The sequence below is a fragment of the Oculina patagonica genome, chromosome 13 (assembly GCF_052425735.1).
Source record: "Oculina patagonica isolate OP01 chromosome 13, crgOcupat, whole genome shotgun sequence".
In the NCBI taxonomy this organism is placed as follows: Eukaryota; Metazoa; Cnidaria; class Anthozoa; order Scleractinia; family Oculinidae; genus Oculina; species Oculina patagonica.
In genome coordinates, this window is record NC_135770.1 from 4,196,253 (window position 1) to 4,208,537 (window position 12,285).

The 12,285-nt window shown below is 38.0% G+C and overlaps 2 protein-coding genes across 2 annotated transcripts; one reads left to right on the plus strand and one right to left on the minus strand.

Moving 5' to 3' along the window:
* The first annotated feature begins 105 nt into the window (after positions 1-105).
* LOC144635917 (putative tubulin polyglutamylase ttll-15) lies at positions 106-10,367 on the plus strand. Its single transcript, XM_078495034.1, has 16 exons — positions 106-405; positions 2,410-2,625; positions 3,221-3,382; positions 4,063-4,182; positions 4,712-4,787; positions 5,135-5,294; positions 5,781-5,865; positions 6,494-6,572; positions 6,783-6,832; positions 6,975-7,033; positions 7,221-7,287; positions 7,449-7,511; positions 8,201-8,265; positions 8,352-8,448; positions 8,698-8,811; positions 9,407-10,367. The coding sequence occupies exons 1-16, from the start codon at positions 364-366 to the stop codon at positions 9,521-9,523; spliced, it is 1,572 nt and encodes a 523-aa protein (XP_078351160.1). The 5' UTR covers positions 106-363; the 3' UTR covers positions 9,524-10,367.
* On the minus strand, positions 10,227-12,162 carry LOC144635932 (F-box only protein 22-like). The gene is made up of 2 exons (XM_078495054.1): positions 11,473-12,162; positions 10,227-10,782 (listed from the first exon to the last, which is right to left on the minus strand). Exons 1-2 carry the CDS (start codon positions 12,119-12,121, stop codon positions 10,319-10,321), a joined length of 1,113 nt encoding a protein of 370 aa, XP_078351180.1. The 5' UTR covers positions 12,122-12,162; the 3' UTR covers positions 10,227-10,318.
* Positions 12,163-12,285: the final 123 nt, after the last annotated feature.

The window sequence follows — 12,285 nt, forward strand, 5'->3', positions numbered from 1 at the left end:
CACCCACCTGCTCATCTTTGAACGCCTGCGATCTTATTATTCCGGTCAGCGACGTTATCTTTTCAGTTACCAGTCTTTCTCGTCTCTCTGCAGAACCCGCCAACATTTGCGATCGATGTTCTAAACAACATGACACTGTTTGAAAGCTTGGCTAGCTTTTATAATATTATGCGGTAACCCTTGATGTGGAAAGCGAACAAAACAACGCATTCTTTACCAAGAGTTACTACAGCCAATATTTATTCACGCAATTGTATTACGTGCACGAAGCCGGAATTATCGAACGACGCTCAAAGGAAGAAGGCCGGCGGGCGAGCGAGCTCGACACTTTGAGCATTCAGCTGTTTTTTCTCTCCTAAGAAAATGTGGCCGTGGAAATCTTCGAGTCGTTCTCCAGACTACAAGGTAAGTTCAGAAAATCAAGCTTACCTAATAAAACAGATAAACAACATTTGGCAAACTCTTCCTTTATATTTTGCGTGCTGTTTCAAAACGTCAGAACGGAGACCAAATTGCAAAGTTTATATTTGAAGTGAAATCTGTAGCCTTATGTACATGTACAGAAATAGTTCAAACGAGATTCGATCGATCGGTCTTCAGTTCCTGACCTAAAAGTTCGAGGTTAAGCTTATAATCTACATTATGTACTTATCTATCTATGTGCTAAAGCTAATTACTGATAAGGACGCTTATGGTACGTAAACTTAAGCTTATATGATTTGTTTTTACTCTATATTCGTCGGTTTTTTTCCTCGTGTGTTATGTTTAGCCTTTAAAGTACCAAACGACGTGAAATTTATGTATGCTTCCAGCATGCCTTGTAAATAAACATCCTACTGCCGGCACAAGTGCACGTATGTTTTGACTGACAACCTAGGATAGTTTGCCCTTTGGAGTTCATTACCGTTTACATATTTATCAGAATAAGTTTTTAAAAGATCTGCTTTCTCTAGCAAGTCTACCCTATACTAAATTTATAAACGAGATGCTTTTTCTCCCAAAGCACAGAAAAGTTCTATTAAACTGCCGATCAGCTGCCATCCCAAAGAAATAATTACAGCCGGCTTTTAGCGGTAAATTGCAGCTCTCAGTGAAACAAAGCTTTTTTTTCTCAGTGAAACAAACCTTTTAACTACACAAACTTATTAACAGTTGACTGATATATTAGCTGCCACTTGGAATATTTGCTAAGCATAAAAATTAATTGTCAAACAACTTCTTATTTAAATTTCTCAGTCAAAAGTAGAAAAACATTTTATTTAGAAAGTTCAAATCATGCCAAAGATTTTTTTTATAGGTAAAAAGATTCAATTTTTATTGAAACAATAGATAAGAAAAAACTTTCCATTTGCTTCCATTATTACAAATTCTTAATTATATGCAGAAATGAGTCAGCAAATTAAATATCTAATTATGCTGGATAAAAACAATAAAAGGCTAACTACAGCTGTAGTGAAATTATACAAGATAGCAAAAGTTGATTGTTATTGCTGTTATTTAACCATTTCATTCTGAAGGTTGGAATGATTTATGAATGAGTTCGAACTCATAACTGAATTGCTGTACATTTCTTTTAACGAGTTCTGAGAAAATGGAGATCAGTCAAACATTATAATAGATCATCCCCTCGCTATAGTCTTGTTCATAGTGTTGTTTTTGAATATTCTTTTTCATAGTATTCTTTTTTTATAGTATTCTTCCAAGAATACCAAATATTAAAAATAATAATTAAAAAAAAAAACAAGCCAAAGTTTTGTTTATTTTAAAATATTGATAAAATTAAGATACGAACCTGGACCATCTAATGCCTTTAATGAGTATACAGTTGTATGAAGGAGATCCTCACTCACGGTCCCTGAGCCATTTTCAAAAGATATTGCACAGCTATCCAAATCAACCTGTATTATGAAACTACAGGACTCTACATCTACATGTAATGCAATTCAGCTCTCTATTCTTGTACATGTGTATACTTAATGTGAAAGGGCGTGCAACAAATGCAGACTGCAGACCAGCAGACTTTCAGAATTTTTTTTAAGTATATAATTATTATGGTGTTACTATTACCATTATCGAGGCCCTGCCAGGGTAAATTCCGACAAGCGACATGGCCCAAAAAGTAGCAACAGCACATTTTACAACCCTTTTAGAAAAACTTAAATTCAGACAACCATTACATGTAGTAATTTTCCTTCAATTTTACTACCGACAGTGATGCAAAGTTTGATTAAACAGCGACACGGCACAATTTTTTAAATTTAGACAAGCGACACAGGAACCCCCTGGCAGGGCCTCATTATTGAGAGCTAACTGTAAACAGCTAACCAAAACATTATTTGGGATAACCCGTCGTGAGTGTTATTTAGACTAACCAAAGTGTTATTCACCCTCTTTTTATTTTGTTTTCAGTATGCATCAGATAATTCCAAGTATTATCCCCATCCTCACCTTGGACTCCAAGTATCACATCGTATGATGCAGCTCATGATTGGGTGCCTGTGCTTTGGTGTCCTTTTGATCTTAGTCAATATCTATCAGCTCCGCAGTTTAAATGCTGGGATGTCTGTGGGTGACCCAGACTTTGGAAGTTCACAAAGACCCATTGTTTGGATGAATGCCAAAAATGTAAGAAAATTAAATAAATTATTGTCATAATATTACATGTGTATTTGTATGTTATTGAAAACTTGAGAAAATTACCAGGTTCAAGTTTTCAAAGAGGGTGAAGCAAATTATAAGAGTTATTAATTTAGTTTATAATTGAAGGAGTGCATGGAATTGAAGTAAGGCCCTAAGTGACCCCTGATTAATTATAAAATTCTCTCTTTGATTAACAAGCATCCACAGGGCAAATGGAAGGAGAATCTAGCAATTTATCAGAAGTCACTTGGGGGTTTATTCCAGGCATCCCTTCAGTTCAATTCATCTGCTTGGAATGGTGTCTGTATAAACATTTAGTCTTGTATTTTTGTTATTCATTTCCTTGATAAACTGCTTTAACTTGTATTTGAACAAAGGATAATTCAATGGTAAACAACTTAAGTGGTTAACTTTTGTTATTTTTTTTTTTTTGGCTGGTGTCTCATTCACCCTGAACTATGTTTTGACCAAGCACGGAAATGTTAGGTTTCATTTTAATACACTATATAACTGAGAATTGTACATGACATGTTAGCAATTTAACTCATTTATTTATTATTTTTTCCTAATTCACTGACAGCTAAGATCAGGATACTTGAAGCATGTGATGGCAGTATTCAGTCGTATTGGTTACACCAGGACAGAGGCACAAAGTCGCTTGTTTGATGTGATGTGGGCGCATGATTACCCATTTAGTGGAGAGTTAAAAGACATGCTACAAACTTTAGAGCCTCATCAAAAGGTAAGAATCCACATGTGTTCCTGGGTCTGACTCTTAGCTTTCACTGTACATACAGGTCTCCACCTGCATGTATAATTGGGTACCTGTACTGGCAAATGTAATGCCGAGTTGAGTAAAGCTGGAGTGGACCGCTAGCATCCCATCCACGGCAGGAAGAAGTAAAAGTACTTCTATAGTCACTTAATGCTACATAAACCTGGATAAGCACTGAGTTAAGCAGTATGGGACACTTAGCTCAACAAAGACTATGGTCACTTAAAAATAATTACCATATATATAATTTTTATAAAGGCCCAGGGTTGCAAATAATTTTTTTCACTTGAAAGGACATATGTCCTACTAAGAAACCATCTTGGTCGGCCAAAACAAAATTGTGGTCGGACATCACCAAAAACAAAAGGGTGAATTTTATTCATTGTTGCTGTACAAATTGTCTGGACATCATGTCAGACCACACTTGGGATTTCGTCCGATGACCGACTGTTATTTGCAGCCCTGAAGGCCTGTCATTGATTTTTATTTCCTTCTTGTCATGTTTCAAACAAATACAAGCAAAGTCTTCAGAATACAGCGTTTCACTGACTGTGTATCATTTTTTATATGTTGTATTATCATTTAACTGCACATGAATCATGTTTTGTGTGTTCTATAGCTACAACTTGTTTTTCTTTAATTTGTAGGTTAATCATTTTCCAGGCACAGGATTTATAACAAACAAAGTTAGCCTGGCTGTGAACCATTTTCAATTTATTCCTCCAGCTTTTGTAATTCCAAAGGATAGCAAAAAGTTCTTAGAAGAAGTAAGTACATTGTTTGTGTGTAGTGTACATATATAATACTGCACATGTACCACATTGGATTAACTAATGTAAATAATTCACATTTTATTTATAACTTCAGTGCATTGTATTTTGAATTGTGTTTATTTGGTACTGCTTTCAGTCTCATTTTTATAACATAAAATGTTTGTAACAATTATTCCACGAGCATGCGTTGGATATGAGATGGTAGATAGCCAACAAGGCACATATACATGTAGCACTGAGTTAATTGATACATGTAACTATCCGTATCCAACAAGTGGAATAATTGTTTTGTTAAAAAACACTGGCGCAAAGAATTGCAATATAAATTTAAGCTCCCCTGCTGTTTTCAGTGATGTGTACACCTACCATATTGATTATTACTCATTGGTATATGAGCTCAGATACCATGGCCTGTAAACCAATCAAAACTCAGGAATTGCAAATATATACCATGACTAGTTTTTAATAACACAAGATATTAATAAATAAATATTATCATAATGTTATTGTTAATGATTTACAGATAAAAAACCATCCTCAGAAACTGTGGGTGGAAAAGAGTAATAATCACAGAGGAATACGCATCAAACCTCCAAAAGGTACACGCTAGACAATAAGTAGGCTGTCTACAGCCTTTTGATTTTTCAAGTTCTCTCGCCGCTCTTTCCCCGCGCTCATTCGATTGAAAAATATGAAAAACAGAGGGCTGTGGACAGTCTAGACAATACAAGTCATGTAAGTGAGTTTTCTTACTTTGTGAGAGTTAAAGGTTTAAGACATATGACACTTAACTCAAGGTTAGCCCAGTTGACCCCCTCCTGCAGCTTGGCAGAGTACAAGACCTTGGCGTTTAGGTGCCTGTTGCACTTTCTGCTCTGTATGGTCTTAGTCTTGGTCAGTTCTTGATGATAATGTTGTCTATTTTTAATTTTAATTATTTTCACAGACATTGATCTCAACAAGGGGTCTGATGAGAATTTTGTTCAAGAGTACATTGCTAACCCGTTTCTTGTTGATCAGCGGAAATTTGACATTGGCGTCTACACCGTCCTTACATCCGTTGATCCTCTCAGAGTTTATGTTTATGACCAGGAAGTTCTCATTAGGTAATGATAGTCCAAACCTTTGTAAATCATAATTATTGTGACAGAGGTAAACTGAACCGCTTAGCCTCTGCACTGCATGGTAAAAGTAAAACGTAAAATCTGCATTAAGCCAAGTGACACAGAACACCAGGGCTTTTTCCTAGTTTCTTAGTAATTTTACTCCCCCCTGGATGGGATGCTAATCCATCCCATGGTCCCCCCCTCCCCCAGCATTAATTCGCTAGTACCCATTTATATACCTGGGTGGAGTGAGGCACGATGAGAGTGAAACTTGTGTCTTACCCAAGAACACAACACATTGCTCCCAGCCAGGGCTAAAACCCAGACTGCTCAGTCCAGAGCCTATTGCATTAACCATTAGGCCACCCTTCCATCCCTACACTGCATGCCCACAATTAAAATGGTAAAAACTCTTTAGACTGACTAGTTCCCTGTGAACTTTTTTTTTAACAAGGCATGTATTGTCTTTTACTTATTACCCTGCAGATTTTGTGAGAAAGACTATTACCCTTTTGACCCAGAAAATCCACAGAAGTATGTTGTGGAAGATGAATACACCCAGCCATGGGAGGTATGTACAGTGCTGTCTCAGTTGTCAGCACAGAGTTCAGTTCATCCCCTTCTCCTTCTCCTTTTCCATTCCGTCTACCTTAGTTCCCAGGTGTTACATGATTTCACTGCAGTCCATCAAGTTTCTTCTGTGCGTTGTGCAGGTCCAGAAAATATCCATACCCACCCCATGGAAGGTCGTTGGAAATTCTAAGGGGGTGAGGGGTCTCCAAAGCTAAAACCTTTAAAGGAAACTATAGGGCTAAACTGGAATTTCCAGAGGGGAGGGGGGATTCAAATCAAAAAAACCTTCCATGGGAGGGGTATGGATATTTTTTGGAACAACACTGGCATTACGTACAAAAATGTCTCCATTGTTCTATGCAGAACACAGGATATGAAGACCTGTACTCCCAAACGTGGTGTATGTCACTTCTGAAATCTCACCATTATGGTTTCACATGTAACTTCAGTCTGTAAACTTATTTAATCTCACAGGTCTTTCTGAGTACCCTTCCTGTTTCTGAAGTGCAATATTAGGTTGTGTGAATATTAAATTCCATTTTATACATTTCAAATAAACACAACCCCATCAGCATGTACATGTAGTGCTGTTCTTTTTAGTGAAATTGTTTGTTACTCTCTTTCAGTTGCCATCTCTGAGGGAATTGTGGAATAAAGGAAAATACAGCCGTAAAATGCTACTAAATGCATATCTTAAACAACAAGGTATGAGTCTTCTCCTCATCATGTCATGTTAACTTATTAATAGATTAGTGGCGCCGCCAGGTTTTCTGCTAAATGTAAATTGGAAACGTTTACCTCACGTTTCAAGCATATAGTAAATGTGGTCTGAGCTGGAAAGGAAATTTCAAGCAGTGTGGAGTATTTTCATTTTAGTTCAATAGAGGCATATAGACGTGTGTTTGTTCTTTCCAGGTAAAGATGTAGATAAGATGTGGAATGATCTTTACCGGGCCATTGCTGAGGTAACGCCTTTATTTCTGTGTTGGTTGTTTGAAAAATATTACTTAAACTTATCTAGAACAATCTATTTACACACAGTGTGTAAATACACCCTCGGTCTCTTAATTAATGTAAATACATTTACATGTATATTTTTATTTTCAGGTTTATTTGAGAAAGGAGCCAGATATGATTAGTGCATCCTCACATTACAAATCCACAAGGTAAGACTCATTTTGATCACAGTATTAGTGCATGCTGTCGTTTTACAACAAGTGTAGATGTACAGGTAGCTTTTGTAGTCAGCACGAGGCTGAAAATACTATACATGTAGCTTGCAATTGGTGAAAAATCCACTGGACATCCTGGTTTTTTTTTTCTTATCGTTGTTGTCATTTCTTTTCTCTTTAGAAACTTCTTTGAAATGGTCCGTTTTGATTTTATTTTGGACGCGGACTTGAACGTATGGCTCATGGAGGTATTGGCAAGAATTCATAGAGTGTGGCTTCCAATGAACTAGTAATTTAACTTAACAAACACACAACAAATCGAAAAGAAGACTGTTTGATTAGAAGAGTTCTTTTTTTGTAAACCAGTTGCTAGGTACAGTTGATAATTGTCACATGTCGTTCTTTGTAGGTTAACATGTCTCCAAATCTGTCGTCAGCAGCACATTCTGATAATAAACTGATGTATGAACAGGTGAGTAAATATCTTCAGTGATATATTAATGCACGGAGGTGATAAGGTTTACTGGCAGCCTTGTAAGATGTAAAAAAGCCCTGGTCATGACTGAGAAAAATGCTTGTTGAAATTGCCATTTTCTGTGGCGAAGGAAATGTGTGAATTATTTCTTAAACGGGGCTTGATCATTGTACTTCATCAACTGATTAAAAACGTTTTTATTTGCCTTCCGACGGAACACAAATTTTTTTAAGATACTATCCCCTTTATCCATTTAAAATACGGCTTTGCGGTGAACAACTTCATTTTAATTGATTTCAGTGAATAAGAATTATGTTATGACAAACCATATAAGCTACAATAACATGGAATTCCGTGCCTTGTTCCTCGTGCCTCAGAGTTTTACGATTCAATGAAAAAATTGCGAAGACGGCGGTAATAAGGAAGAGTCACCAGTATTGCCAATCAGTTCAGCATGTACTAATTAAAAACTCTTGTGACCAAGGGCAAAAGCTCAGTGACAGTCGGAACCTAGCTTAGCCTGCAATGCAGGCTTATTTTAGCGAGCGCATGGGGAGACAAGAAATAAAACGCCGTCATTGCAGGCTAAACCTAGCTGTTTAATTCCAGCTCCAGAAGCGTCTGATTTAGCCTGTTAACGTATCAAACTTAAATTGTTTATGTATGCCACTGTTTCATCCTATCAGGTTGTATTCAACCTTCTCGGCTTAGTGGGAGTAGCAACTAAACTGGACCATAGTTTGAAGTACAGGTGAGAGAGAGCATTTATAGTTATTTTAATGATTAAAAAAATAATTCGTTGTAACACTGATACACTGTTTTATTTCATTTGTTTAGCTCCCCATCCGAGAAAGACATGTTAGTAAACGACCAAGACACCCAAGTGTTGTATGAGACCTGTGCAAGTAATGAATGTAAAAAAGCCTGTACCGAGGTGGGTTTTCTGTGGAATGCAACGTGTGATTTGGGCTGTGAAGTCTGTGAACAGCTATTGTTGTTGTTGTTGTTGTTGTTGTACCAGCAGTTGTTGTTTTGTTTAAGTTTGTTATTTGTTTGTTTTTATGGACCAGTTGACTTCAAGCCCTTCCTGTCTTTTGAATTAGCCGTGATTGTTTTCTCGCTAACATGAATACAACTGCTTGCCTATGCTTGAGATATTAATATTTGATTTTTGTTCTCATAGAGCTGCCGTCTGTGCTATCCTTGTTTACGAGAGAGTGAACGTGAGTTTATAAAAGCGGCATATTTAGAGCACACTCACAGAGGAAACTTCCGCAGGGTCTACCCTCCTGCTTTGGTAAGTATTCATCAGTGTCCCCTTTGCTTTTTACGTAAACTGGCAAGATTTGGGCTTTTTTATTTTCCCCTCAAACGTGATTTAAGCTTTTACTTTTACGTGATTCGTGATTTCACGTGCACGTAAACGCAGTTTTTGACTTAAACGTGACGCGTAAACGAAAAGTTGAATTAGACGTGATTCGTGAATCATCTTGTTTTGTAGTTAATGTATGTCTCTGTTTTCAGCTCTGTGGTTGGGTTTTGAACAAATGAAACTTTTGTTTTTGTAAAGTGCATGATCTTAACAGACACAATATGCAACGCTGAGATCAAATTTTTGCGGTTTTAAGACTTACAAGCGTAACAGTCCAAACAAGGGTCGCCTTGATTTTTGCGTGAACATGAGAGCATTTTGGCTATTATTCGTGAGGCGTGAAAAAAGACCAATGCAAATGTTTTTACATTATTTAATTTTGCAAAAGGGAACAGAGGACCCTTTCATCAGTTTAGATCGATAGATAACTCGTTTAGTAGAAAGTTTCATCAGAGTCTTGATCGTATGACCGATTACCATGGTAACGAGCGTTGATTATTTTCATTATTTTTATTTATAGACTCAAACTGGAGAAGTGAAGAAAGAAAGTCCTGCATTAAGTCTTAGTTCTTCTAATCAATTGATGTTCCAATGGTTTAAAGCCATGTGCCAACACGATATTTCATGGTGTGCTTAGGGTAGTTTTTGTTATTCTCTTAAGCGAAAAAATAATTTGAATGAATCATTTTATATTTATTGTTCCATGCCCATCGTTTGAAGTATTGTTACTGCTGAAACTTTCTGTTTTAGTTTTTTTTTACGAGGTTACATTTGTGTCAGATTTACTGTAACCTCGTTAAAAAGGAATGTTTCGATTTGTTTCGACATGAAAGTATTACACAGTCACCTTCCAAAGATGGCCGAGTGGTTTAGGGCGCTTGCGTTGTAATCTGGGGATTCCGGGTTCAACCCCTTCACCCTGCCACTAGATGGATTTGTTCTCGGTCGTCCCGACTTCAATTCTGTTCTGCCTCCTGCAAGTTGGGATATTTTTAACCATGTTTTGTTCATTTAAAATGTTTGTTCCCTCTGTTTCAGTGGCATGCCTGAAATATTGCCATCTCGAAGTTAAGTGCATGGCCACAATTAACAACATACATTTTGGCATTTTTTTTTTACTTTTAATACACGGTATTCATGAGTATATATTTTTTGAAAATAGGAGAACGAAGTTTCTGTTATGACATATTTTATTATATAGGTATAGAAGTGAGTAAAACAGCAACATCTTTAAAACCAGAGAGCCGAGAATTTAAATGCAAAGTGCGTAGCGTTTTAATTTACTTTAAGAATGACGAGTGCTTTGCAATAAAATTCGTACACTAATATAGCTCGATGTCAAAACTGTAGAAGTAGATATAAAATGTTATGTTGCTTTTTATACCGACTTAATTTTTCTAACTATTTTCGAGAGTTTACCATTTAAAAAATTCTATTGCGGTTCGTTTTTATACGAGCATACACAATAAATGGCTGAATTATATCGCATGAGTCTCTTGAAGTCATTGATTCTTATTATTCCGACATCTTTCTCAGTTAAACAGTACTCGCCGTAGGAATAAAACCCAAGCATCGGAGTGTTATTAAAACCGTCTTTAAACGCCGTTTGCGAACTAGAATAGAAAGCTTGTCCTTTGTGAACGAACCGTGAAGTAAAAAGCAGCGAAAATTTGGGCGTAAATCCATCCTTGCTTGAATCTTCAATAAGTTGTTGAGCCGGCGAGTAAAAGTCAGCGTTGTTCCCGTTATTTAAAAGTCCAGCGCATGCGCGGAACGGTTCACCAGAAATAAACACTGCGACCACTCTCGCTCTCTTTACCAGTCCATCAATGAAAAGACGGTCGTGCCCGACTCCCCCGAAGACAACCACTTGTTCCCCGTATGTCTCACGGATTCCTGTAACGCAAACAAAGGTCGAAAACGTTTGAGTGCTAATTCAAGCAGAGTCCCGATTCCGCTTATGACGGAAATCACTTCGAAGCATTGCTTCAGACCATGTGGAGACAGCTAATGACATTATACCACGTTAGATTGCTTGCGGATAGCCTTTATAATGGGGTTAGGATTTCTATCCAAAAAAAACGGTCCTGTCAGCTGGTCGTCGGTGGCCTAGTGGAGATAATTCCCGCTTGGTAAACCGTCGACCCGGGTTCGATTCTTCTTGGTGTTAACTTTTTTAACTTAAAATAAAGGTTAAGTGCGATGTTCACCTCATGTACATGTATGACAAAATAAAAGGTGTCACATTGTCAGAAGCAATGCTTGGTTATGCTATTCGCTTATGACTCAGTCGCCTATGCGGTACAGTGAAAACTAGATTGTCTTAGCCGCAAGCAGAGAGGAAGCTCTCTAAGGGCGTGAAAACTAGCATTGTGATTGGTTTGCTCTTCCGCTTCTGCTTGCGACTCCGAGAATCTAGTTTTCATTGGATCATAAGCGACGGGGAAACGTTCTGATTCCGACTCCGATTCCGTTGAGCTAATGACTTACGACTCCAATTATCGATTTTCACTAGGTCGTGTGCGCCCTTACGACCGACTCCGTCGCTAGTGGAAATAAAAAAAAATCAGGTTAAAAACACATTACCTGCAGCTATGAAAGGTATAAAGTCTCTACTCGCTGACAGCGCTATCAGGATAACTAACTTCACCGGGGTGCTGGCGGGTAAATCAAACATATCACACCAGCTACTTTCCGGGGGTGGTCTTGGTGTCCGGATATAAACATGATGATAATCTACACCGGGCATATGAGGCGCGCACATGAAGGAATGTCCTGTTTTAAGATGGTGAATGTGGTCAGGAGTAAACTCGTCAATGGGTTGTTGGAATACTATACGTTCAGTGGTACAACCTAGCGTGACGCATCCGGGTGGCAGTTTGGAATATAAATTGAACACAGATCGCACCAGTTGGCGTTCTTCGTTCCTGCGCCTTCGAGGCTCTCGTCTTGTGAACCAGATTTCACGATGGCTTAACTGAATCACCAGTCGTGGTTCCGTGAACATGTTCTCGATGACATTGTCGATTTCGTTGCCGGTAATCAGCTTATCAGCCAGGTAATGCACGGTCCAGGTGGTACGGGAATGAAGAATCTGCATTGAAATGTACCTCCACATTCGGCTGACTCTTGCTGTTGTTCGCAGTTCCCTGGCTGGGAGGTATCTTAGTATCATGTCCACTATCTCGGGAACATAGGGCAGAAATGATTGCACACGACCGTTAGTTTCCGACATTTTGTTTTGTTTTTGCGCTCGAATGCGTTTGATTGTGACGCTATTCAACGAGGTCACATTCGATTTGCGCGCGGGCCTTTTTGTTCTTCACGCGATACGAAGCAAGTTTTGCTATCCGGCGTACGCTTAAAAGAAGCTCCATTGTGTATCTCGGCCATTTCGTT

Coding starts and splice junctions, on each gene's coding strand:
- LOC144635917 (XM_078495034.1), top strand. CDS start 364: ATGTGGCCGTGGAAATCTTCGAGTCGTTCTCCAGACTACAAG. Junction 7,288..7,448: donor TGAACGTATGGCTCATGGAG/GTATTGGCAAGA, acceptor CGTTCTTTGTAG/GTTAACATGTCTCCAAATCT. Junction 8,266..8,351: donor GACCATAGTTTGAAGTACAG/GTGAGAGAGAGC, acceptor TCATTTGTTTAG/CTCCCCATCCGAGAAAGACA.
- LOC144635932 (XM_078495054.1), bottom strand. CDS start 12,121: ATGTCGGAAACTAACGGTCGTGTGCAATCATTTCTGCCCTATGTTCCC. Junction 10,783..11,472: donor TATACCTTTCATAGCTGCAG/GTAATGTGTTTT, acceptor TTTGCGTTACAG/GAATCCGTGAGACATACGGG.